This window comes from Lissotriton helveticus, chromosome 1_1 (assembly GCF_964261635.1).
Source record: "Lissotriton helveticus chromosome 1_1, aLisHel1.1, whole genome shotgun sequence".
NCBI classification, from domain to species: Eukaryota; Metazoa; Chordata; class Amphibia; order Caudata; family Salamandridae; genus Lissotriton; species Lissotriton helveticus.
Window position 1 is genome coordinate 77,770,427 of NC_136057.1, and position 25,545 is coordinate 77,795,971.

At 51.5% G+C, this 25,545-nt stretch overlaps 1 protein-coding gene across 1 annotated transcript in view; it reads right to left on the bottom strand.

Annotated features, from left to right (window-relative positions):
- Positions 1-25,545, bottom strand: part of LOC144758619 (uncharacterized) — a 159,907-nt gene that overhangs the window by 44,332 nt on the left and 90,030 nt on the right. The window contains exon 4 of the mRNA XM_078646438.1: positions 24,020-24,111. Within this exon, the coding sequence (XP_078502564.1) occupies positions 24,020-24,111 (92 nt within the window). The remainder of the gene's footprint in view (positions 1-24,019; positions 24,112-25,545) is intronic.

Below are 25,545 nucleotides of genomic sequence, written 5' to 3' on the forward strand. Positions count from 1 at the left end.
GCTGAATAAACAGACGGCGCGTTATTTGGAATGAAAATGCAGCAACTAGATCCGATGACTCTACAGGCCCCGCCCCTATCGGCCAGTATGACGTCAAGGACGAGACGATTCTGTAAAACGACAAATCTCATAGCAGATTGCTCTTCGGTTAAGTTACCTAGAGCAGAGGCAGTCTCATTTACTACAGCTTCGAGGGTTCTGGTTAACCTACGGATCAGTTTACTATTCTGGATAGGTCCTATAAAGAAAAAGAAACCTCTGTTGAAATCTGTATACTGTTCTAGAGCAGTTTCAGTATAATCGACAATTGGGGACTCCCTTCTATGTCTAATGTGTACTAGATGTGTATTTCTATGATAATCAGATGGGGCTAGGAAAACAGGTGGCAGTAGGAAGGCAATGTAACAGGTTCCCTCCCAATCGAGGGGCAGACGAACATATGCGGTTTGACCACAAATAAAATAAGAATGACGTGAAGCTTTGAAAATAGATTTCCCACTGTCACTATACTTGATAATAGTAGTACAATCACTATGTTCTACATGTACGGAACCATTATTTCGGACACATAATTCGCCTTTGACTGGTAGTACTGAAATAGCAGGTAAGTCTGGAGTAGTATCAGACTGAACATTCAGGACCATGAAATTCGACGAATAATTACCTAAATTATACACTTCATTTTCTAGATCTAAACCTGTTCTGTGGGGGAGACCTTGCTTGTCTGGAAAACATGTACTGTTAAGAAAAGACATATCTGTTGAGGATGACGTTAACGTGGACCATGCTCCACACGAACCATTATGTGAGAATGGATAAGGAAAAAGTGGCAGAACTCCCTTCGGTGTCTGGAAAGGGGGGAGTCGACCACACACCCAACAATTAGTGGCATTGCTGGTCTGGTGTGAGTAATGTAACATGCGGATGAATGAGTTATTACGCATGGCGAGGCGGTAAGAGAGTTCATGAGGAGGCAGATCACTAAACGTGTGCTCTACTGTAGCATTAGCAGACTTATTTACATGAAGAACTGGGAAATACAAGAAAAATGCATAACTGGTGCAGGAAATCATAATGCTGAGAAACAATATGAAACATAGAAAAACGATACATCGGATTGAGTTTTGACTAACTCTCTCACTATGGGGGTCTATTTTATACATTGTCAGAAACAGTCTAACCGTTTCACCTAGGGGAGGACTTAGACAATCAAACTGACTGACTTATTTTACTAGACCGGAGTTTTAGTTTATACTCCTGTTGTGGAGTTTTCTCTAACATGGGAGGGGTTGTAGCAATGTCTTTTGCGGGACAGTCCTTGAGAACAATGCTTTGGCAATCCTTCAAATCCGGGGAAATGTTCTTTAAGACGGGTTTCAGTCCATTAAAAAGTTTGACATGAGAAAGGTGCACCCAGCCTTTGCGTCCTTCCAACTTCACGGCTGTACGGGTGGTGAGGAGGACCTGTCGGGGCTCTTTCCAGCGAGGCTCCAGCGGACTTGATCTGTCAAAGTTGCGGACCATCACCATGGATCCTGGAACGATTTCATGCGGTGCCACCTCGGTATTGTCTGGAAATGCGGCAGCAACCTGTGAACGACATGAGTTGAGGGCAGACATCAAGGAAGCTAGGTAATCTGTCAGCATATTACTTGAAACATCGGTAATACTTCGGGGTCTAGGAGTACCCCACATGTTAGGGGGGCGGCCGAAAACGACCTCATACGGGGACAGACCTGATCTGGAATGTGCGACCATGCGCATATAAAACAAAGCGACTGGCAGAGCTACTAGCCAGTCCACACCTTTCTCTTTACATATTTTGGCGATACGGATTTTCAGAGTCTGGTTATGTCTCTCTACGAGACCGGCTGCTTCAGGATGGCGTACACAATGAAACTTCCACTGGTACCCTAATAACAGGGAAACATGCTTCATGAGTTCAGATGAGAATGGCTGACCGTTATCAGAATATACGACTCTAGGGAGTCCATAACGGGGGAAGAACTCACGAACCAACTGCTTGGCAGTGGTCGCGGCTGTGTAATCTGGGACTGGATATGCTTCTGTCCACCTGGACAAAGCGCATACAACTACAAGGACATACTTGAAACCTCGACATCGCTCCATCTGAATATAATCCATCTGGAGGACTTCAAAAGGGTGGTCAGGGGGCTGGAATCCACCTTGTTCCACCGGGACACTTTTACCTGGATTAAACTGACAACATATCATACAGGTACGGACTTTCTGCTTGGCTGCAGCTGGTAAATGCTTGTTGAACCAAATGTTCTGGATACTGTCTAACATAGCTTTTTCTCCTAAATGTGCTGGACTATGTGCGGTATTAATAATGACTTGAACCATAGAGTCGGGGAGAAACCATGTGGCTCTACCCTTCGTTAACCATCCTTGATCTGTCTGGACCCCTCCTTGTTCGGACCATTTCTTGATTTCCTCGGGAGTAGCATGTAACTGGATATCTATGACATCTTGTGTAGGGTCCTTAACTGTCATACATGTAGCCGGATCTGGAGTATGTGTCTGATTAACTGGAATGTCTGGAGTCTGTGCTGTAAGCTTGGCTGTGCGGTCTGCTAGATCATTACCTTGGGAAATAATGTCAGTAACTTTCGTATGTGCTTTGCACTTCATGATAGCGATAGATGTCGGTAAGTGTATGGCATCTAACAGAACTTGAATAAGGAGACCATGCTGAATCTTGGTTCCATGAGAAGTCATGAAACCTCTCTCCTGCCAGAGCACTCCGAAGTCGTGTACAACTCCAAATGCGTAGCGTGAATCTGTGTAAACATTAACTTTCAAGTTTTTGGCGTGTATACAGGCTTGTGTCAGAGCAACTAGCTCTGCTGCTTGAGCGGACAGGGTATCAATACGGTGTGTTTCAATAACTTCAGTGTCAGTAGTCACTGCATACGCGGCGACTAGTTCTCCTGTACTAGTTCTCATACATGAACCATCCACATAAAGTGTCAGGTCGGGGTCTGGTAACGGAGTATCTGTCAGATCTTGTCTTGGCTTTGTCGTAATGTTAACTACTTCCACGCAATCATGTGTGGCTGGATTTGAAGTAACTGATGGTAACAGTGTAGCAGGATTCAGGATGTTGCAGCGTCTGATTTCTATGTGTGGCTGGAACAGTGTCAATTCATAACCTGTTAAACGTGCAATTGTCAAGTGCTGAGTTTGTGTTCGGTTTAAAAGAACTTCCACGGAATGTGGAACTTGTACTGTCAAGGAGTGTCCTAAGACTATGGAATCACTTTGTCTGATAGCTAGTGCTGTGGCTGCAACTGACTTGAGGCACGCAGGCAGAGCCTGGGCTACAGGATCTAATGTGCTCGAAAAATAAGCACAGGGCTTGTACTGTCCTGCTTGATCTTGTGTGAGAACAGATAATGCTGTACCTTCACGTTCAGTGACGAAAAGTGTAAAAGGCTTACTGTAGTTCGGTGTCGCTAGAACTGGAGCTTGGCATAAAGCTTTCTTTAACTCATTGAAACTAAGTGTATGTTCAGATGTCCAAGGGAGGACAGTCGATACGGCTGCCTCCTGTGTCGTTAACTGTATCAGTGGCTTGGCTAGAAATGCATACTGGGGAATCCATTGTCTGCAGTAAGAAGTGAGGCCGATAAAAGCTCGTACCTCCTTCTGGGTCTTGGGCTGAGGAAGACTCGCTATTAACTGGATACGGTCTGGTGTCAACTGCCTACCCCTCTTGGACAGTAAGTGTCCTAAGTAGACCACTTGCTGGACACAGAATTGAAGCTTAGAAGGGGACACCTTGTGCCCCATCTCGGCTAGGAAATACAAAACTGTAAGGGATGCTTGCTCGCAAGCACGTTCAGAACGGGCTGTGATCAGTAGATCATCGACATACTGGAGCAGGGCAGTGTCAGTTGGCATGTGAATGTTGTCCAGTTGTCTCTTGAGTGCTTGACTGTAAATACTAGTACTTTCTGTGAAACCTTGAGGAGCTCGTGTGAACATATAGCTCCTTCCATTTAAACAAAATCCGAAAAGGAACTGGCTGTCTGGATGAATAGGAACACTGAAAAATGCGTTCTTGAGGTCTATGACAGTGAAGAACGTGGCTTCGGAATCAATGGCCGTTAATAGGGAAGAGATGTCTGGGACAACTGGGTACTGTGGAATAATACATTTATTAAGCTCTCGTAGGTCAATCACTAATCGATATACTGGGGGTGCATTTGGATCAGTACGTTTCATGACTGGAATGATCGGAGAATTACATACATTGGAGTCAGTTTCTACAACCACTCCTTGAGCAATAAGCTCGTCAATAATTTTGGATAAGGCTGCTACAGCCTCTGGTGGCAATCTGTACTGTCTGATTCGTGGTAACACTACACCTGGCTTGAGAGTCACACGATAGGGTGTGATTTGCATGTAACCTACATCAGTTGGACCTTGCGCCCATAAATGCTGCGGAACATTTGACAGTCTTGAATCAAAATCTCGTAATACATAGTGACCCTTAAAGTCACGTAGGAACAATCGTATTCCCTCTGGGGAACAGCATATAACTGCACCTAACTCTTTCAGTGTCTTAATGCCTAATAAATTTTCTGGACATGACTTAGTAAGTAACAGATCAGTAGTGCGGGACAATGGACCTACTTCTAGAGTAACTGGCTTTGAAATCTCATTTACGATAGGTTTTCCTGAAAATCCAAGGGAAACATTTCTTGAGCCTGAGAGCGGAGCCCCTGGAACTTCGGCGTGACTAATTGTGGTCCTACTTGCCCCTGTATCAATCAAAAACTTTCTGTCTTTCCCTAATACTTGACTGTGAACATAGGGACCTTCTTGATCTACAGGTATCTCGATGAGAGGCAAGCCTACCTCCCTCTCTAGGCTGTTTCATGAATACTGCTGGTACTCTGGATACTCAGACTGTGCATACTGGTACATCTGCGATGTAACGTGCTGTGTTGCAGCGATAGGCTGCGGTGCGGTAACTGTCTGTGGTGCATTCTGTGGCTGAGGAATCTGTGAAACTTGTTCTTGTCTAGGCGGACGTGGTCTTTCTTTAGTCTTACCAGTAGCTATGTTGTGTTTCAGAACTGCACACTCATTTATGAAATGACCTGGCTGTTTACAATAATTGCAATTCCCTTTAACGGGAGCTGCAGGATGACTGGCTTGATTCGGACCCCTCTTCTGACTGTCTTGAGGAACAGATTGTGCAACTAGTACTTTCATTTTCGTATCTTTCATACGTTTTCTCTCGTGTTCTTGTTCTTCTCTGATTCTATTCTGGTGATACTGAAGCATCTGCAACATCTGGGACGGGGTATTGGCTTGCCAGGTACTTTCGACTTTTAGAACTCGATTTTTAATTTGTGGGCTTGAATTCTCGACTAATTTAGTAACAAAAAGGTGAGGGTATGACTCACTACTTGTCTTGAGGCCACTGTTGATACTAAAACATTTTTCAAATCTAGAATAAAAATCACTAATATCCTCATCTTGCTTCTGTTTACAGGCTGAGATTGCATCCCAGTCTTCTTTTCTAGTTGTCAATAATCTGGGTAGAACTTGTATTAATAATTCCGGTAATTCTTTACATTTATCTCCAAGACCGGTACCTGGTACTCGTGCCTTATCTTCAGCTTCTAGAACTGCCCAATCGATCTTTTTCTCTCCCACCTCCCATTCTTTTTCCTTGAGCTTTTCATACACCCCTGCGGGCAGCAGAACCTTTAACATTTTAATTATATCTGGATATGTGTATTCTCCCATACGGAGCATGTCTTTTAATTCTCTATGGAACCCTGCTGGATCTTTGTCATGACAGGGAATTAATTTCTTCATCTCGAGGAGTTCCATCTTTGTAATTGGAGTGTAAACAAACACTCGCTGCATTTCGCCACCCGTTCCTTTAACTGGGTGGACTTCTCGTAACGGATTCTGTCTCTCCATGTAAAATGGTTTACTTTCTGGAGGTGAGACATGAACAAAATGCGGGTTCAGAAACGTTCTATATTTGTGACGCTGTTCTAGAATGACACTAATTAAATCGGTACCTAAACCTTTCCATCTATACTGGAGTAACTCGTTCAGGATATCATGTAACGGACCTGGATCAGAGTGCTGACCCTCATACAAAGTAATGAGGTGCTGAATCATATACATACCCACCAGTCGTTGCTCGGCTGGGGGCATTTTCAGAAACATTTGTGCCACTATTTCGTCTGGAAAAGTGGTAGAATCAGTAATCCATCGGACTGCTGATCGGGCTAGTTCTTGTTCATGCATGGTACTTAACTCACTGTAACCGATTCGTGATTTCAGAATGTGATCGGTAGCTTGGAATACATGTTCTAGAGAACCTTGTTCTGGTGCTGGATAAATAGACTTGTGTTCTAGGCGTAAATGGCGATCTGGAAATCTAGATTTTCCTACATACGCTATTCTGGCGGGATTCTCGTCCTCTACCTCTTCAGTATCAGAGTTACTTTCTTTCTCGCTTACTTGTGCTGCTTTACGCTGTTCGTGTAATTTTATTATTTCTCTACGGATTTTCTTGTACATACTCTCCATAGCACCGACGGTCTTGTGCTTACCCTCGGCTATATTATCACTCCACCTTGTCAGGATTTTCATTTCGGCCGGATCTTTAGACGGGTAATCTTGTTCTCTTATTAGACAATTGATCAGAAACTTTAATATCATGAGCTGGATCTCGGCTTTCCTTTGAGACATGGCCTCGCTAATACTTTCTGGATCATCCCCTGTACGGATGAAACAATATATTCTGTCTAGATCTTCTTTCATATTCGGTAAGGTGACTAGATACTCGGCCACCTTTCTTACGCGGAATGAATATAAAACCATATTATCCTCGCCTGGGACTGGATCATAGCCGCATTCGGCAAGGGATTTTCTTATTTCTGCTACAGTCTGATGTCTGGGCGTACGCTGTGACGCTTGTGCATGTAATTCGGCTGTCGTTAAACGCTTGTGTGGCGGCGGGGTTTGAGGACTACCTCCTCCTGCGGCCCCTAAACTGGAGTCTAGGTCTACTGAGGCTCTTCGTCCTGGCAGAGTGGGAAATGGAAATGTAGGCTGGACTTGTATGGCGGGCTGGACCGGGGGTACCGTAACAGGTACTCCGGTGTCTGGAGAAGCGGGAAGTGCCTGATTTACAGGGACTGGCGGAGCAGGAACAGGATTTGCATATTCGGGGACTGTGTCGTCCAAATAGGACGAAATAAAAATATCAGCTGCGGTCTGTTTGTGACGTAGCTTGGTCGGAACTAATGGTGGCGGAAAATTACTGGATGCCTCTGGGGTCGCTTTTGGCAAGCCCTCGGCAAGAAGAGGATACATACCCCTAATAAGGGCATGCCTCTGTCTGTCTGACTGTTCGGCTTTGACTTGTTCACCTATCTCGATTAGTTCTTTTTCTTGTGCTCGTTCTAAGGATTCTCTACTTAATTCTGACTTTCTGATTTCTTTTTCAGTTCTTTTATGAGCTTCTTTGCGCCATAACTCGATGGCATCTTTCTGCGACTGTCTGGCTTTCTTTTTCCATAATGCTTCTTCTACTCGCATGATGCATTCGGCATCCCATGTACCCGATACGGGCCATCTATACTTTTCTTCTAACTGTTTGGTATACTCTACCCATAAATCTAGATACAATATGGCGCTTATGCCATGCTTCTGATACATAAAATGACCTGGACTGTCCCTCGGCGGAACAGGAACTGCTTCTTCTAACAAACCCTTTCTAGTTTTTAGCTGACGTAATCTCGAAAAGAGAGACATTGTAAACTTGAATCGGAACACAATACAATACACGAGGAACAATAACAACTGGGAAAACAATTCAGGCATACCACGACATTGGAAATACATTGAACAACATCATAACATAACAGTTCGGACAGAATATTACCTGGAATACTGAGAACAGAAACACAAGAATTTCTCGAGAACGGAACAGACTAGAGTTACTGGATGCACTGCTGAAACAGTACGGAACATACCGGTCCCATAAAGGGACGCATCAAGACCCGTATCCACCTAGGTGAACACTTCGTTTGTGAGTCTGTGTACCACCAACCCACGGACCAGAGTCAATTTAGATTGACCCTGTCTAGATACTACCCCAGTAATGGTACTCACCGGGCAGCAAGAACGGAAAGCCTCGGACTGGACTGGACTGCTACGACGACGACGGACTTCGGACATCAGTTACGGGTGGGCCTCCGGATACCTCGGACCTTGGACTCTTGGCTTGGGCTCTGGTCGGGACTCGCCGCGTTCCTCCACCGTCTCGTTTGGATGCTGGACCGCCTCCTCCCTCTCCTCCGTGGGCCTGAGGGATACTTGAAGCAGAAATATCTGCCGGTGCACAGAAGAGTTCCGTCACGACTGCAGAGGGTCAGGGGGTCGGCGTGGCTTCACCGACGCGTGGGGAAAGGGCAAGTCCCTATTCGGGCGCCATTATGTGGTAAATAAATAAATAATACCTCTCTTTTTGACTAGACATATATCATAACAGATAGCTCAATAAATAAGAGTCAAGATTCGAGGTAGTAGGAGTTTTGCAGGTTTAATACAGCATAAGGACAGGAACAGGACAACCTGCATAGGAATAGGATGACAGGGCCCAGCAGCTGCTGGGGCTGGATCTGGGATGAGCGCGCTGACTTTTAATAACAATACATGAGCATATATACATAACGCAAACACATAGCATTACATTGCAGTAGGCGTAGCAGTGGGTGGAGCAGAAGGTGTGACGCGTAGCAGTCGCGAAAGATAAGGGCGAAAGTAGGTGTAACTGGGTGTACACATAGACATGTGATGCAAACGTAACAGAATATGTCATGAATGGGGCGGAAACCATGGAGGGGGCTACGTAAGGAGCCGGGACCTCTAACCTAATGGTGCGCGCAAACTAGCAGTGACGTATCACTAGGAGAAGCTGGGGGCTATGAACTCTGTGCTAGGAGCAGAGACTGAAGTCTGGAGAGTCAGGGCGACATGTACCTAAACAGTATCTAGTATCTGATGTTTAGAGAACATGTTGATATAAACTAGGAGTCAGGAGAGGAAAGGCTAACTTGATTCTAAGACTGGACCATGCATTATTCTACATGTAGTGCGTGATGAAGAATATTAAATGACCATTAAATGCAGTATTTCTCTAACGTGGAGACGTGAAGGCTAGACAATGACGGAAACTATTGATGCAGTTCAGTAACTTAGGAATGCAGAGAAGGAGGACTGAACTGATAACTGGAACTATAACATACTTTTGGCAGACTCAGAGGCTGAGCCAGGCTGAACCGGGCACTGCGAGGCAGGAAGTAAGTGAAGGGTCGAGGATACAGGTGGGGGCTGTATCGCTCCTCAGCGAGGCTTCAGGAGACAGGAGCTGAATCTGGTGTCCAGGCCCTTTTGAGGCCTAGAAACGGAGACTTTATAATAGAATAACGTGCACACTGAGAAACGTGGCAACGTAGCTTTACATAGGCCTGATATTCGTAGTATTCACGAGGACTAGAAACTGGCATACCAGAGGTGGACACAACTGTTATGTTATGTTATGTTATGTTAAAATGGGACTTTTATAGCGCAACGGCTACTCCAAAGGAGTGTCCCGGCGCTTTGAGCTCCAGACCATGGAAAAGAGCAAGAAACATAACAGTAACAGAACGGGGCCCAAAGAAGGGGAAGAATTGTAACTGCAACTGTTGTAATTGCGTCATTAATCGGACATGGGGAATGCATATGCATATTTAATCATGCATACATAACATATGATGGATGACACGTAGGGACACAGAACATAGCAAAATTTACTTTTCCACAATAAGGCATGCTTTAATGTGGAAATTAAAAGAACAGCCTGGAGGATTTATTACGGCAGTGCCAACACGTAAGTTTATTGTTTTGTTTGTGTTTGCTGGCTCTGCCTACAGCCCCGTACACACTTTTCATTGATGACTAGACATGTGGCAGACGCTGGGCTCTGCAGGTGCACAAGGCCAGTGTTTTTCAGGACAGCTAGAGTCACTCTTCTTTCATTTCACCACTGCACCTCCTTATCTCACTATCTAGACCTATGGCAGCAGGAGACAGCTCAGCGCTAGCCTCTTGTGCCTCTCCACCCCCATCCTGCAGGCTTGAGCAGAGCCCACTATGACTCTGCTGGGCTTTTCATGCTGTCACCTCAGGTAGGGTTGATCCCTTTCAACAAGATAAATACCAACCAGTAGTTGTTGTTTTAAGAGTCTGACAGGCCTGGGAATGACACCAAATAGACTTTAAACAAAATCAAATATATAAATTCGCAACATCACTTTTCAGCCTTAGTTTTCTCTTAATTATTATTCAGGGTATCGTACTTCTTGTGCTGTAAGGACACCGGTCTTAAGTCATTTTTCCCTCTCCTTGCACACTTCACAATCCACACACAAGCCATGATCTGATCATCCATACATTGTCACCAAAAATCCTGCCATACCCGTTGTCATAGTTTGCCCGAAGTGCCCATCACGATAATATTTTTGCACCTCAAACCCTCAGGTGGGACAAACTTGTCATTTCTCCTTAGAACTTTTGTGTCAGAGTTAGTTCGTCCAGAATCTTAACAAATGGTCTCACAGAAGGAACAACCATGCTCTCCCTATGCTCGCCATGCACTACTATTTGATTAACACTCTTCAAGACTACGTCCCGATCCATGCACATATCCCAAGGCATTAAGCAGGCCAGGTCCTGCCGGTGCTCACTAGCAGTTCTAAAAAGCAGGTACTGAGATGGGCTCCCCATTTTTGACCACACCCCCAGGGTGAAAACAATATCTTAACTCTGCAGCAGTGCCACCCTGCACTGCCTTAGATGTAACTTCAAAGAGCCTCGTTTTAGTTCTCTCACAGTCTCATTTCAGAATGGAAGTATTTTCAATAATATATACAACAAAGCCATAGTTGTTGCTTATTTATCTTATACAAATAAGAACCAATGACAAAGCCAATAGCCCTAGTTTATGCTTAGCATAGGTTTTTAGCTCAGATGTTTTTAAGCCACACCCTTAATTACATCGACACACCCCTTTGAGAGACCCCCCAGTTTTCATCCCACTTAAGTCCCTGCGAACACAATTCATCAGCACAGACCCAGCCACTGCTACATTCTTCCACATCGCACAATGAAACCAAAGCCCGCTCCTGATCCCAGGCAGACCACTGTGACTGTTTCCCCAGGACACCCCAAAGACATACAAGAAGGCAGTCAATATTGATATATGGGTAACGTTGTAACAATACTCCTGAAGTCTGGAAGCCAGTCTAGCTAGCCTAACTGAGCCATTACCAGTACCACCAGGACTCAAAACTTTCACCAAGGGTTTGTGATCAGTGCGTATGCAAAAATGTAAACCTCATAAATAGTTTCTAAAATGCTCGACAGACCAGGCAGCTGCTAGGGCCTCGAACTCTATAACTGAATAGTTGCTTTCACGTTCCCACAATGAGGCAGAAGCCACAGTTTTTTTGCGTACCTGTCCGCACCTGGCATAATACTGCCCCAAACCATGAGCACTGTCATCCACCATTAGAAATATTTTAAGATTAGTGTCAAATGGTGCAAGAATTCCCAGGTCACAAATATCTCTCCTTACAGGATCAAAAGCCCTTTGCTGAGCATTGCCCTAAACCAATGAACACCCCTTCCGCAATAACATTCTAGATTCTTCAGTCTTGTTTGCAGAATTAGAAAAATAAATTGTATAGTATTCGATCAAGCCCATAAATGAACGTAACTGGTCTTTATCATGTCGAATGGGTGCAGACTTGATAGCTTTCAACAAGTAAATTTGAGGTTGGATGCCCTGCCCCGAAATCGTACGGCCAAGGTTTTCAATTTCCTCTACAAAGAACTTGCATTTCTCCTTCCTTAGGGTAAGACCAGTCCCCTGAGCCTACCTAAAATAGACCTTAAGATGTTGTTGTGTTCCTGAGGGACGCTCAAAAAACCAGAATATTATCTTGGAAAAACTTTAGGTTTTCCAGACCCCTGAAAACCTCCACCATAATCCTTTGAAGCAAAAGACACAATTGATGGATGGAATGCAGGACAAATCAGAACATTCACTCCAGTCAAGAGATCTCGGTTAAATCCATCATTCCTTTGCTCACCATGCCACCCCAGTTTAGGAATGGCCATATGCAAATCAGTTTTGACCCTGTGCCTGATGGTAACAGTCCAGCCCAAACTGCCAAGCCAGGTCCTCCCTGAACCGGAAACAAGCATCCTGGTACCGGTTTCTGGGTTTCACCCCTCATCAGCTAGGCTAGCTCTAATACAGTGGCACAGTGAGCCCAGGTCCCACGTCTGGGCATACTCTGCACACTTAGGGCGAGACCGCAAAAGACACACAATTCCGCCGCTGCAGGTAGGAGCGGTAGGGCGGTGGTGCCAGCTGGGAGGATTTCGAGAGACGACCACCAGGGAAAATTAAATGAATAATTAATTTTCCCGCGTGGTTGTCTCTCAAAATCCCCCCCAGTCGGCCCAACTGCCACACCGCTCCTACCTGCAGCGGCCGCGAGTGACATAATTGATCGACGGAATGGCGAACAAATCAGAACATTCACCCCCAGTCAAGAGATCTGGGTTAAATTCATCATTCCTTTGCTCACTCATCTACAGACCCCCCGGATCACGGGCTCAGTTCAGCGACTCCATCGCCGACCTCGCCAGAACCCACGCACTCGCTTCCACGGACTACATCCTCCTCGGGGATCTGAACTTCCACCTCGAGAACAACAACGACGCCAACTCCGCCACCCTGATCGACAACCTCGCCAACCTCAGCCTCAAATAACTCGTCACCGTACCCACCCATGCCGTCGGCCACACACTGGACCCCGTCTTCTCCACAGGCACCCACATCACCTTCAACCACACCACCAAACTCCACTGGGCGGACCACCGCTGCATTCATTTCACCTTCAAGAAACCAACCGCGCACCACCGCACCCAAAAGCTGCCTCGCCGCTGCTGGAGCGAAGTCATCGAAGACCGGCTGATCACCATCCTCGCCCAGAACCCACCCACTGACCCCACCAACCCAGACGCCGCAGCCCGCAACCTCAGACAGTAGATCGACGACTGTGCCAACACCCTCGCCCCACTCAAGAAACCCTCCAACAACCACGCCAGCAAGAGAGCCACCTGGTTCACCGACGAGCTCCAGACTTTCAAACGCGCATGCCGGAAACTGGAGAAAATATGGCTCCACGAACGCACACCGGACAACCACACAGCCCAAAAGGTCGCCACCCGCAGACATCACCACTTCAACAGATTAGCCAAGAGATCCTCCTTCAAAGACCGCTTGAACAACAACGCACACAACAGCAAAGAGCTCTTCAGCATCGTAAAGGAACTCTCCAACCCCAGCGCCAATGCCAACGACATCCCGCCCTCACAAGAACTGTGCGACTCACTAGCCATCTTCTTCCACCGCAAGATCGCTGACATCCATGACAGCCTCAGCACCACAACCGCCCCGACTACGCGCAGACTCCACCTCCCCTGCGAACACCACCAGCGCCATAAGCCTGACCTCCTGGTCCAACGTCAACGACGACGAGACACACAAGGTCATGAACTCCGTCCACTCAGGATCTCCGTCAGACCCGTGCCCACACCACGTATTCAACAAAAGAGACACAGCCATCGCACCCCAACTACGGAAGGTCATCAACATCTTGTTAGAAGGGGCAATCTCAGAGGGCCAGGTTGTGCTCACCCGGACACCCCAAGATCCACCTCTCCCACAGAACTTGCAGAGTCTTGATTGTGAGGTCCTCACCGGGGAGGACTTCGGGTCTAGGATCGTACACACTGAGCTCACACCACACTACGAACAGACACCACACCGGTGGGTTTAGTAACAAGATCTTTATATAAGCAAATAACGAAGGAAGCACTCTTATATACACAGTGGTCAAGGGACCACAAAGTCTTAGAGGATTCGGGAAGGGGGAAGCGGGACAGTCTTTTAGTCTCTGGGTCAGTACGAGGCGTACCCTACGCACAGCTGGCGCAGTTGGCTCGGTCGTGATGGTGGTCTCGATGGTCCAGCCGGACCAGAGTACTCCTCGAGCCGCGACGGGGTCAGCTGGGCTCGGATGGTCTTAGAGGTCGAGCCGCGACAGCGTCAGCAGGGCTCCGATGGTGCAGGTTCAGCTCGAGCCGCGACAGCGTCAGCAGGGCTCCGATGGGCTTAGAGGTCGAGCCGCGACAGCGTCAGCAGGGCTCCGATGGTTACAAGTTCAGCTTGAGCCGCGACAGCGTCAGCAGGGCTCCGATGGTTGCAAGTTCAGCTTGAGCCGCGACAGCGTCAGCAGGGCTCCGATGGTTGCAAGTTCAGCTCGAGCCGCGACAGCGTCAGCAGGGCTCAGAGGTTCAGGATGAGTCTTCTTAGGGTTAGCCGCGATCAGATCAGCAGGGCTTCAGGTCCAAGATACAACTGCCCGCTAGTTGTCCGGCGGGCCCAGTTATAGTCCTTCTGCTCTTTGATCTCCGGACCCTCGCAGGCGGAGGTCTCAGGCCCTGGGGGCTGGTCGTTGGTGAGGTCCGGCGGGTGGCTCTTTGATCCCTTTGAAAGATGGGTCCGGGGATTCCCAGACGCCCAGCGGGTCTGGAGCCAGCCCTCGGGGAGGCCAGAGGGGTGATCGAAACTGGCCCACAGGGGAGGGCCAAAGGTGTGACAGAAACCAGCCCCTCAGGGGAGGCCGGAGGTGCCATCGAAACTCCCTGGCTTATCTCACTCGGGAGCCCTTTACCCCCCAGCCGGGACTGGCGCGCCTTTGGAGCCTGGGTTTCACTGGGGCCGGGGTCACGCTAGGCCCAGGGAGACAGGGATGTCGGGCAGGGAAGATGGCGTCCGGGCCTTGTGGGGCATGCAAGGTTAGGCGCTCGGAGCCGGGAGTGGAGCGGGGAAGGCAGGCCTGGTCGAGGTTCCAGGGGGATCTAGGCTTCGCTGGGGTAGGGCGACCAGGCTCGGGGTGCAGGCTACACTAACGGGGAGGCTGCGCAGGGGACTCGGGGTACAGGCCTATGCTCACAGGGTGTGGAGGGCCAGAGGCGAACCATGCCACGAGGCCGGGTCCAACACGCGTCCCCCCCAGCTGAAGGCGGGGAGAACTACCCATCCTCTTGGGGGTTCTCTTCGCTGAGGCGGAAGAATCGGGACAGGCCGTCTGCGTTGGCGTGGTCAGAGCCAGGCCGGTGCTCAACAGTGAAGTCCATCCCCTGGAGGGAGATGGACCAGCGCAGCAATTTGGGATTCTCCCCTCTCATCTGCATTAGCCACCGGAGGGGTCGGTGGTCGGTCTGGACCCGGAAGTGAGTACCGAACAGGTAGGGCCTCAGCCTCTTCAGGGCCCAAACCACCGTGAAGGCCTCCCGCTCGATGGTGCTCCACCTTTGTTCGCGAGGGAGTAGCCTTCGGCTAATGAATGCCACTGGTTGGTCTAGGCCGTTCTCGTTCACCTGGGACAGGACCGCTCCGATGCCATGCTCGGACGCGTCCGTCTGGACGACAAACTCTCGGGAGTAGTCGGGGGCCTGTAGGATGGGGGCGGTGCACATGGCGTCTTTCAACGTTTCGAACGCCTCTTGGCAGGCGGAGGTCCAGCTGACGTTCTTCGGCTGGTTTTTGGAGGTTAACTCCGTGAGGGGGGCTACGATGCTGCCGTAACTCTTAATGAACCGGCGGTAGTACCCCGTGAGCCCTAGGAACGCCCGCACTTCCGTCTGGGTCGTGGGGGCCTCCCAGGCCACAATGGCATCGATCTTGGTCTGGAGGGGGGCTACGAGGCCGCTTCCGACCTGGTGCCCGAGGTAGATTACGGACCCTTGTCCGATCTGGCACTTGCTTGCCTTAATGGTGAGACCAGCCTTTCTCAGGGCGGTCAGCACCTCCCAGAGGTGCTGGAGGTGCTCAGACCAGTGGAAACTGTATACTGCGATATCGTCCAGATATGCAGCGCTGAACTCCTCCAACCCCGCCAGGACCTGGTTCACCAGCCTCTGGAAGGTGGCGGGGGCATTCTTCATCCCGAAGGGCATCACCCGGAAATGGTAGTGACCATCTGGGGTGGAAAAAGCGGACCTTTCCTTAGCTCCCTCGGTGAGGGCGATCTGCCAGTATCCACTGGTCAGGTCGAATGTGCTAAGGAAGCGAGCAGCCCCGAGGTGATCGATAAGTTTGTCGGCTCGGGGGATGGGGTGTGCATCGGTTCTGGTGACTGCGTTGAGCCCGCGGTAGTCGACGCAGAACCTCAGCTCGGGAACAGTACCGGGGGCGGCTGCCTTCGGAACCAGGACCACGGGGCTAGCCCATGGGCTGTCAGAGGCTTCGACCACCCTGATAGCTAGCATCTTTGATACCTCGGCCTTGATGCAGGCCCGGACTCGGTCAGGGACGCAGTAGGCTCTGTGCCGTACTGGTGGACTATCCCCGGTGTCCACGTCGTGGACGCACCAGTTGGTGACGCCGGGGGTGAGGGAGAAGAGGTCCGAGAACTGTCCCAACAACTGGCGACAGTCCTCGCGCTGCTCGGGAGAGAGGGAGGAGGAGAGACTCACCCCCTTTACGGAGCCATCTTTTTCTTTCGTGGACAGGAGATCGGGGAGAGGCTCCGTTTCTTCTTCTTCCCCATCGTCCGTGGCGAGGAGTAAACTCAACTCGGACCGGGCGAAGTGGGGCTTGAGGCGGTTTACGTGGAGGACCCGCAAGGGGTTCCGTGGGGACTCTACATCGATGAGATAGGTCACCTGACTCTTGCGTTCAACCACCTTGAAGGGCCCTGTCCACTTGTCTTGCAGGGCACAGGGCTCTACGGGGGCCATCACCCAGACCTGCTGTCCGGGCTGAAACTCGACCAGAGTGGCATTCTGGTCATACCACCGTTTCATCTCTTCCTGGCTGGCCTCGAGGTTGGCCTCGGCCAGTTCTCGGAACTTCCTCGTCTGGTTCCGGAGGGCCAGAATGTATCGAAACACATCGGGAGTGGGCACTGGGGCCGCCGTCTCCCACCCTTCCTTGACCAGGGTGAGGGGTCCCCGGACGGGGTGCCCGTAGAGCAGCTCGAAGGGGCTGAACCCCAGGGCCTTCTGGGGGACTTCGCGGTATGCGAAGAGGAGACAGGGAAGGAGGACGTCCCACTTACGCCTCAGGGGCTCTTCGAGACCCATGATCATTCCCTTGAGGGTCCGGTTGAATCGCTCCACCAGACCGTTACCCTGGGGGTGATATGGGGTGGTGAATTTGTACGTCACCCCACATTGTTGCCACAGGGACTTCATGTATTTTGAGATGAAGTTAGTCTCTCGGTCGCTGACGACATCTCGGGGGAATCCCACCCGGGAGAAGATGGCCATGAGGGCCCGTCCCACTACGGGGGCGGTCACCGTTCGGAGGGGAATGGCTTCGGGGTATCGGGTGGCATGGTCCACCAGCACCAGGATAAAGCGGTGACCCAAGGAGGTCTGGGGGTCGAGAGGGCCCACGATGTTGATTCCCACCCTCTCAAAGGGGGTACTGACCACGGGGAAGGGTTGGAGAGGAGCCTTGCGCTTCCCTCCGCTCTTTCCGCTGGACTGACATGTGGGGCAGGACTTACAGTGGGCTTCCACATCGGAGCGCATGCCCAGCCAGTAAAAGTGGGTGACCAGGCGATGGTACGTTTTGTCTTGGCCCAAGTGTCCCGCCAGGGGCACATCATGGGCCAGGTTCAGGAGGAAGCCGCGGAAGCGTAGGGGGACCACCAGCACTTGGCCGGACCCTAGTTCGGCGGACTTTTGCTCGCTGTATAAGAGGCCGTTTTCCCAATATACCAAGTGGGAGCCGGACTGGTCACCGGCGGCCTGGGCGGCGGCCTGCTGCCGCGGCCCAACCAAGGAGGGACAGGAGGTCTGCTCTAGGCAGAATTCTTCTCGGGACGGTCCCCCTTCCTGGCGCCACTGGGCCAGCTCAGGAAGGTCGTCCAGGCTCGGGGTTGGTTCGACGCCAGGGCCGAGGGGACCTGCGTCGGGGGGGGAAGCTCTCTCCGGGGAACAACTCAGTGGTCTCGGAGGGTTCAGGGACCTCGGGGTCCTCAGGGGTCGCCGGTGCTGCCTCTAAGGTCGCCCCTTCGGGGGTGGCCCTTCGGGCGGTCATCGACCGGGTGCTTACACAGGCCCACTCGGGCAGGCCCACCATCTCCAGGTGGGTCCTTTTCTCAACCCGCTGCCATGGGGAGCTCTCGAGATCGTTGCCGAGCAGGCAGTCCACAGGCATGTCTGAGCGGACTGCCACTCGTAACTCCCCAGAGACGCCCCCCCATTCGAACGGGACTTGAGCTATCCGGCAGGTGCGGACGGAGTTATCAGCTGCGATCACCCTGCAGGAGATGTGGGGAACAATCTGGGCCTCGGTGACGAGGTGCCGTTTGACGACGGTGATGCTGGCCCCAGTGTCTCGGAGCGCCCCTATGTGATGGCCATTGACAGTCACCTGCTGTCGGTACTTCTCTGTATTGTCGGGTAGGGGAGCTCCGGGGACCATTTCCCTATTCCCCAGGGAGACTAACATCATAGCCGCGGGGTCTGCGCCCTCAAACTCCTCTTCTCCCTCCTCTTCTTCTAGGGCTACTGAGGTGATGTGGCGCGCTGGGGGGCCTGCAGCGGCAGGTTTCTTGAACAAAGGGCAGCGGGGGTCATTGGCATAGTGCCCTGGCTGCTGGCAGTGGTAGCAGGCTTGGCTGACTCGGGGCCCTGGCTTAGCTGGGGGAAACCCTGCGCGCGCTGTGGGAGGCGAGGTGCCGGGCTGGTTTCTGGGGGGACTACGCGGGGACCCTACCTGGGAACCCCTCTGTCTGTTCTGATTCCCCCCTCCCCTCTGGCGGGACGACCCCTGTTCATTTCGGCCAGAATCTCCCCCGGGCCCCTGGGGGACTCTGGTGCTCACCCAGCAATCGGCCTCGACGGCCAGTTTCCGGGGGTCAGCCAACTTGCTGTCCAGGAGGTGCTGTCGGAGTTCCACAAAGCAGTTCAGGGACAAATGTTCATATGCAATGAGGTCGATGAGCCCCTCGAAGGTGGATACTTTGCTGCCCTTGATCCACCCTTCCAGGGCCTGGCTGTAGAAATTGACATATTCCACCCAGGTGGTGCCAGGGATCTTCTTACAGTCTCTGAAGCGTTGGCGGTACATTTCTGGGGTGAGCCGTACCTTGTGAGGAGGGCCTCTTTCATGTGGCTGTAGGAGGTCTGTTCGGCCGACGGTAGGTCGAGTAGGGTGTCTCTCCCCTCACTCAGGAATCGACCCCACAGCCCGGCTCCCCAATCTTTCTGCGGAACTCGGTGGGAGGTCATGGCGACCTCGTAGGCCTTGAACCATTGCTGGATGTCATCATTTTTATAATATTCCTTGACCACGTCCTTGGGGATGTGGACCTTTGGTTCCCCCGGGGGGGGCGGCCTCTCGGGTCGCTGCTGATTTGTTGCCTTCGTTCCGGGCTTTTAGTTCTATTTCCAATATGCTGCGCTCGTGCTCCAGCTGGAGCTTCTTTCCGTCGTGTTCTCGTTGGAGCTTCTTCTCCTCCAGTTCTCCTTGCAGCCGCAGCTGCTCGATGGCTAGCTTTTTCTCGGCCAGCTTGAGTTCTCCTTCCATTTTCAGACGGGCTAGTTCTAGTTCGTGGTTTCGGTTGCGTTCTCGGTCGGTCATTTCTTCTCGAGACAGACCTCTCTCCGTGCTGGGAGTCCGCGTCGGGGACTCTGTTCTTTCTCGCTCTGGGGCGTGGGTTTCGATCAGGGGGGCTCCCCCTCCATCGGCTTCTGTCGGTGCTGGAGGTTGTGCTCCGGCCTCCACCCAGGCTGTTAGAGCTTCTTGGAAGTCCTCTTCGGTGTTTAATCCCATTGACGGGATACGGAGATCTTTGCAGAATTGCTTGAGCTCTCGGTGCAAATAGTCTCCCAGAAGCTCCATCTGGAAGGTGGTCTTGTCGGTCGTGACGCTCATGGCTGCTTCTTCGTTCGGGTAGTGTGTCAATACTGTACGATCCCTAGACGTAGGTTCTTATCGCGACGCTGCCACCAATGTTAGAAGGGGCAATCTCAGAGGGCCAGGTTGTGCTCACCCGGACACCCCAAGATCCACCTCTCCCACAGAACTTGCTGAGTCTTGATTGTGAGGTCCTCACCGGGGAGGACTTCGGGTCTAGGATCGTACACACTGAGCTCACACCACACTACGAACAGACACCACACCGGTGGGTTTAGTAACAAGATCTTTATATAAGCAAATAACGAAGGAAGCACTCTTATATACACAGTGGTCAAGGGACCACAAAGTCTTAGAGGATTCGGGAAGGGGGAAGCGGGACAGTCTTTTAGTCTCTGGGTCAGTACGAGGCGTACCCTACGCACAGCTCTCAATCCTCGAGTCGGGGGGCACGGGATGATGGTCGTTCTGACTGCCTCACCTCCGTTGAGTTGGCTCGGTCGTGATGGTGGTCTCGATGGTCCAGAGTACTCCTCGAGCCGCGACGGGGTCAGCTGGGCTCGGATGGTCTTAGAGGTCGAGCCGCGACAGCGTCAGCAGTGCTCCGATGGTGCAGGTTCAGCTCGAGCCGCGACAGCGTCAGCAGGGCTCCGATGGTATTAGAGGTCGAGCCGCGACGGCGTCAGCAGGGCTCCGATGGTTACAAGTTCAGCTTGAGCCGCGACAGCGTCAGCAGGGCTCCGATGGTTGCAAGTTCAGCTTGAGCCGCGACAGCGTCAGCAGGGCTCCGATGGTTGCAAGTTCAGCTCGAGCCGTGACAGCGTCAGCAGGGCTCAGAGGTTCAGGATGAGTCTTCTTAGGGTTAGCCGCGATCAGATCAGCAGGGCTTCAGGTCCAAGATACAACTGCCCGCTAGTTGTCGGGCGGGCCCAGTTATAGTCCTTCTGCTCTTTGATCTCCGGACCCTCGCAGGCGGAGGTCTCAGGCCCTGGGGGCTGGTCGTTGGTGAGGTCCGGCGGGTGGCTCTTTGATCCCTTTGAAAGATGGGTCCGGGGATTCCCAGACGCCCAGCGGGTCTGGAGCCAGCCCTCGGGGAGGCCAGAGGGGTGATCAAAACTGGCCCACAGGGGAGGGCCAAAGGTGTGACAGAAACCAGCCCCTCAGGGGAGGCCGGAGGTGCCATCGAAACTCCCTGGCTTATCTCACTCGGGAGCCCTTTACCCCCCAGCCGGGACTGGCGCGCCTTTGGAGCCTGGGTTTCACTGGGGCCGGGGTCACGCTAGGCCCAGGGAGACAGGGATGTCGGGAAGGGAAGATGGCGTCCGGGCCTTGTGGGGCATGCAAGGTTAGGCGCTCGGAGCCGGGAGTGGAGCGGGGAAGGCAGGCCTGGTCGAGGTTCCAGGGGGATCTAGGCTTCGCTGGGGTAGGGCGACCAGGCTCGGGGTGCAGGCTACACTAACGGGGAGGCTGCGCAGGGGACTCGGGGTACAGGCCTATGCTCACAGGGTGTGGAGGGCCAGAGGCGAACCACGCCACGAGGCCGGGTCCAACACATCTCCTTTGAAACAGCGACATTCCCGGAAAGCTGGAAGCACGCCGAAATCAACGCCCTCCTCAAGAAGCCCAAGGCGGACCCCAAGGACCTCAAGAACTTCAGGCCCAATTCCCTGATCCCGTTCCCGGCAAAGGTCACCGAGAAAATCGTCACCAGGCAATTGGCCCACCACCTGGAAGACAACAACATCTTGGACCCATCCCAGTCTGGATTCAGACGAAACCACAGCACCGCAACAGCCCTCATCGCCGCCACAGACAACATCAGGCGCCAACTAGACAACGGCGAATCATCAGCCCTCATCCTCCAGGACCTGTCAGCTGCCTTCGACACGGTCTGCCATCGCACTCTAAAGACACGCCTCCTAGAAGCCGGAATCCAAGAGAAGGCCCTTGACTGGACCACCTCCTTCCTCCCCGGCAGAACCCAGAGCGTCCGCCTCCAACCCTTCCGATCCGAAGCCACCGACATCATCCGCGGTGTCCCCCAGTGCCCATCCCTCAGCCCGATGCTGTTTAACATCTACATGGCCCCCCTCGCAGTAGTGGCCCGCCAGCACGACCTCAACACCATCTCCTACGCCGACGACACCCAGCTCATCCTCTCCCTCACCAAGGACCCACACACCGCCAAAACCAACCTCCACGAGGGAATAAAGGCCGTTGCCGACTGGATGAGGAGCAACTGTCTGAAGCTGAACTCGGACAAGATGGAGGTACTCATCCTCGGACCCACCCCCTCAGCCTGGGACGACTCCTGGTGGCCAACCACACTGGGAAAAGCACCAACACCCACCGACCATGCACGCAACCTAGGATTCATCCTCGACTCCTCCCTCTCCATGGCCAAGCAGGTCAGCGCTATCTCCTCCTCATGCTACAACACCCTCCGCATGCTCCGCAGGATCTACAAGTGAATCCCGACCAAAACAAGAAGAACGGTGACACAGGCCCTCGTCAGCAGCAGACTGGACTACGGCAACGCACTCTACGCAGGAATCCCAGTCAAACAACTACGATGACTACAACGCATCCAAAACACCACCGCCCGACTGATCGTCAACGTCCCCCACCACAGCCACATCACCCCCCACCTGAGAGACCTGCACTGGCTCCCTGTCGACAAAAGGATCACCTTCAAGCTCCTCACCCGCGCACACAAAGCACTCCACAACGTTGGACCAGCTTACCTTAACAGCAGACTGTGCTTCCACACCCCCACCCGCCAGCTCTGCTCTGCTAGCCTCGCCCTCGCTGCTGTCCCCCGCATCCAACAAACTACCTCCGGCGGCAGATATTTCTCCTACCTCGCCGTCAAGACCTGGAACACCCTCCCTACCCACATACGGCAGACCCAAGACCTACTCGCCTTCAGAAGACTACTCAAGACCTGGCTCTTCGAACAGTAGCAGCACTCCCTCCCCTCAGCGCCTTGAGACCCTCACAGGTAAGTAGCGCGCTCTACAAGTACTCTGATTGATTGATTGATTGACCATGCCACCCCAGTTTAGACCTGGCCATATGTAAATCAGTCTTGACCCTGTGCCTCATGGGAACAGTCCAGCCTGAACTGCCTAGTTAATTCCTCCCTGGACTGGAAACAAGTATCCTGGGACCAGTTTCGGGGTTTCCCCCCTCATCAGCGAGGCTAACTTGAATCCAGTGACACAGTGAGCCCGGGTCCCACTTCTGGGGGCATACCCGGCACACTTAGGGCGAGAAAGCAAAATACCAAGCAAAACCCCTTGTGCTAGGGTTAAAAACAGCAAGGAGAAAAAGATGTATGACAAGAACCATTAGATCAAGTCGTCCTCAACTTAGATCGACATGTTTCAGCTTTTGACCTTGAAAGTGTCATGGCTTTCTTCAGGATGGTGAGTGAGCTACTACTGTAATAGTGAAATGAAATAGCAACAATGGTAAGTGTTTCGGTAAACTGTATTTGATACAAGACCAGTGATCCAGGGGTAGCAAGAGGGTGGATTCAATGGTGGTACCTGTAGGGGAACAAAAAACAACATACTGAGCAATGTATGAGTAAGTACAACTCATAGTGAGTTGTATAATTACTCATACACTGCCTGGTATGTTCTCCTTACTGTTTTTAACCCTAGTATAAGGCAGCCAGAATAAAGGTATGTGGTAAATCTTGCAGCTATCTTCAATTCACCCTCATTAGCACTGTACCACTCACAACACTCTGCCAGCTCACATCAGGTCCTAATGAGAACCCCTCTGAAAACAAAACATCCCTGAGCTCCTCCCTCGCAGCGAGAGGGTTGTAGCCCGCACCATGACTAGGCTTCATTGTGCGAGGAGGATTCCCTATGATGAAGCCTCTGCTGGGTGAGGGAAACAGTCCTTTAAAGGGACGCCTTCTTCTTAGCCAGCCTCTCTTACCTTTTTCGATCAATATCAATATGCCGGTCAAACTGATGGACCAAACCTAAAATCGTTGGCCCATCTTCAGCCACATAAGCTTTTCCCACGACCTGTCGTGATTTGAACTCAATGGGAGATGAAAAATATCACAACACTTCTATCTTTTCTCCCTGTAACCTCTAGGATTAATATCTTTGGGCAGAAGCGTAACATAAGGCCTCTCCTTTCTCCACATCTTCTTGGGTACGATCTTCAATAAAGAGCTGGAGTCGATCCATCTGTCCAGAATCTGGAATGATGCCTTTGCAGGGGCGACTCCTCCACTAGGACAGAGGAGCGTTGCCCCACTGCTTTCTCACAGTGTGAGAAAGCCGAAACATAAAATAATAACTTTTGGTTATTACCATTTTATGTTTCTTTCCGCACTGCGGGGGAGCTGGTGGGCAGAGCTGCCCGGGCAGGGCAGGAGTGGTTTGTCTACTCCTGAGTACCCATGACTGGTTTGGTCGGCCCTCTCGGGTTGCAGCCTAGATGGAGAATATGCAATCCCCTACAGCCCCTGGCTGGGTGGCGTCCCGGCCAATCACAACGCTCCACTGGAGCATTGTGATTAGCCATTATTCTATTGAGGAGTAAGAAAACAACTACAAATGTGTCTGTCTCTATGCCAAGGGGGGCTGCAGAAGCCACAAGTGTGACGGAGACTCCTGGCTCTGGATCTGACTCTATGCAAACATCGAGCATTTAGTTAAACCCTGCCAGCACTATCTCTTTATGTGAAACTGCCCAAGCTATGTTGGCAGTGCCCCCTGCCACGATATGAGTGGGGTTAACCGGTATACTAGGGTTGGAGAACAATAGTCCTGCATTGTCTATTCTCTCTAGTCAAGCCTTAAGTCAGACAGGGGAAATTGCTGGCCTTGAATCAAGATGCCTGGAACCAGAGCTGAATTCTCTCTCAGAGGCGCAGGATGGACGGGGCACAATACCCGGTACCCCGGATGTAGATAATTTTTTCTCCATGGCAGAGGAATCAGATTCAGCCACAGGAAGTGATATGGATATAGAGTCATCTGAGGGGGGAGGGTCAGCAGATGCCAGTGACACGGACAGTGCACCCAACACCGCGGAAACACTCAGACCGGCTGGCACCCATGCTAGGCGGGGGAGTGGGTGCCAAAAAAACACCTGTGCCCAATCCGATTCAGATGAGCATCTACAGTGGGACTATTCTAATATTAATCTCCGCCATGAAGAGGAAGAAGAAGAGCGTGGGTTTCAAGAGAACCCCCGGGCATCTGGGTCTAAGGCTGGGCAGGGACCTTTAATGGCTCTTATATATGCAACTCTTAAAGCGATGCAACTGGAGGCCCGTCAAGAACATAAAAGGGCCCAAATGGCGACAAAAAAAATTCAGGGGGCAATCAGAAAGACTACAAAAGCCTGTACTGAAGTCATGGCTCGTACAACGGCGCTGGCGGAACGGGTGGTGAGCCTTGAAGCAGGTGTTGAGAGCTCCGAGCAGAAGACCTCTGCTAACGATG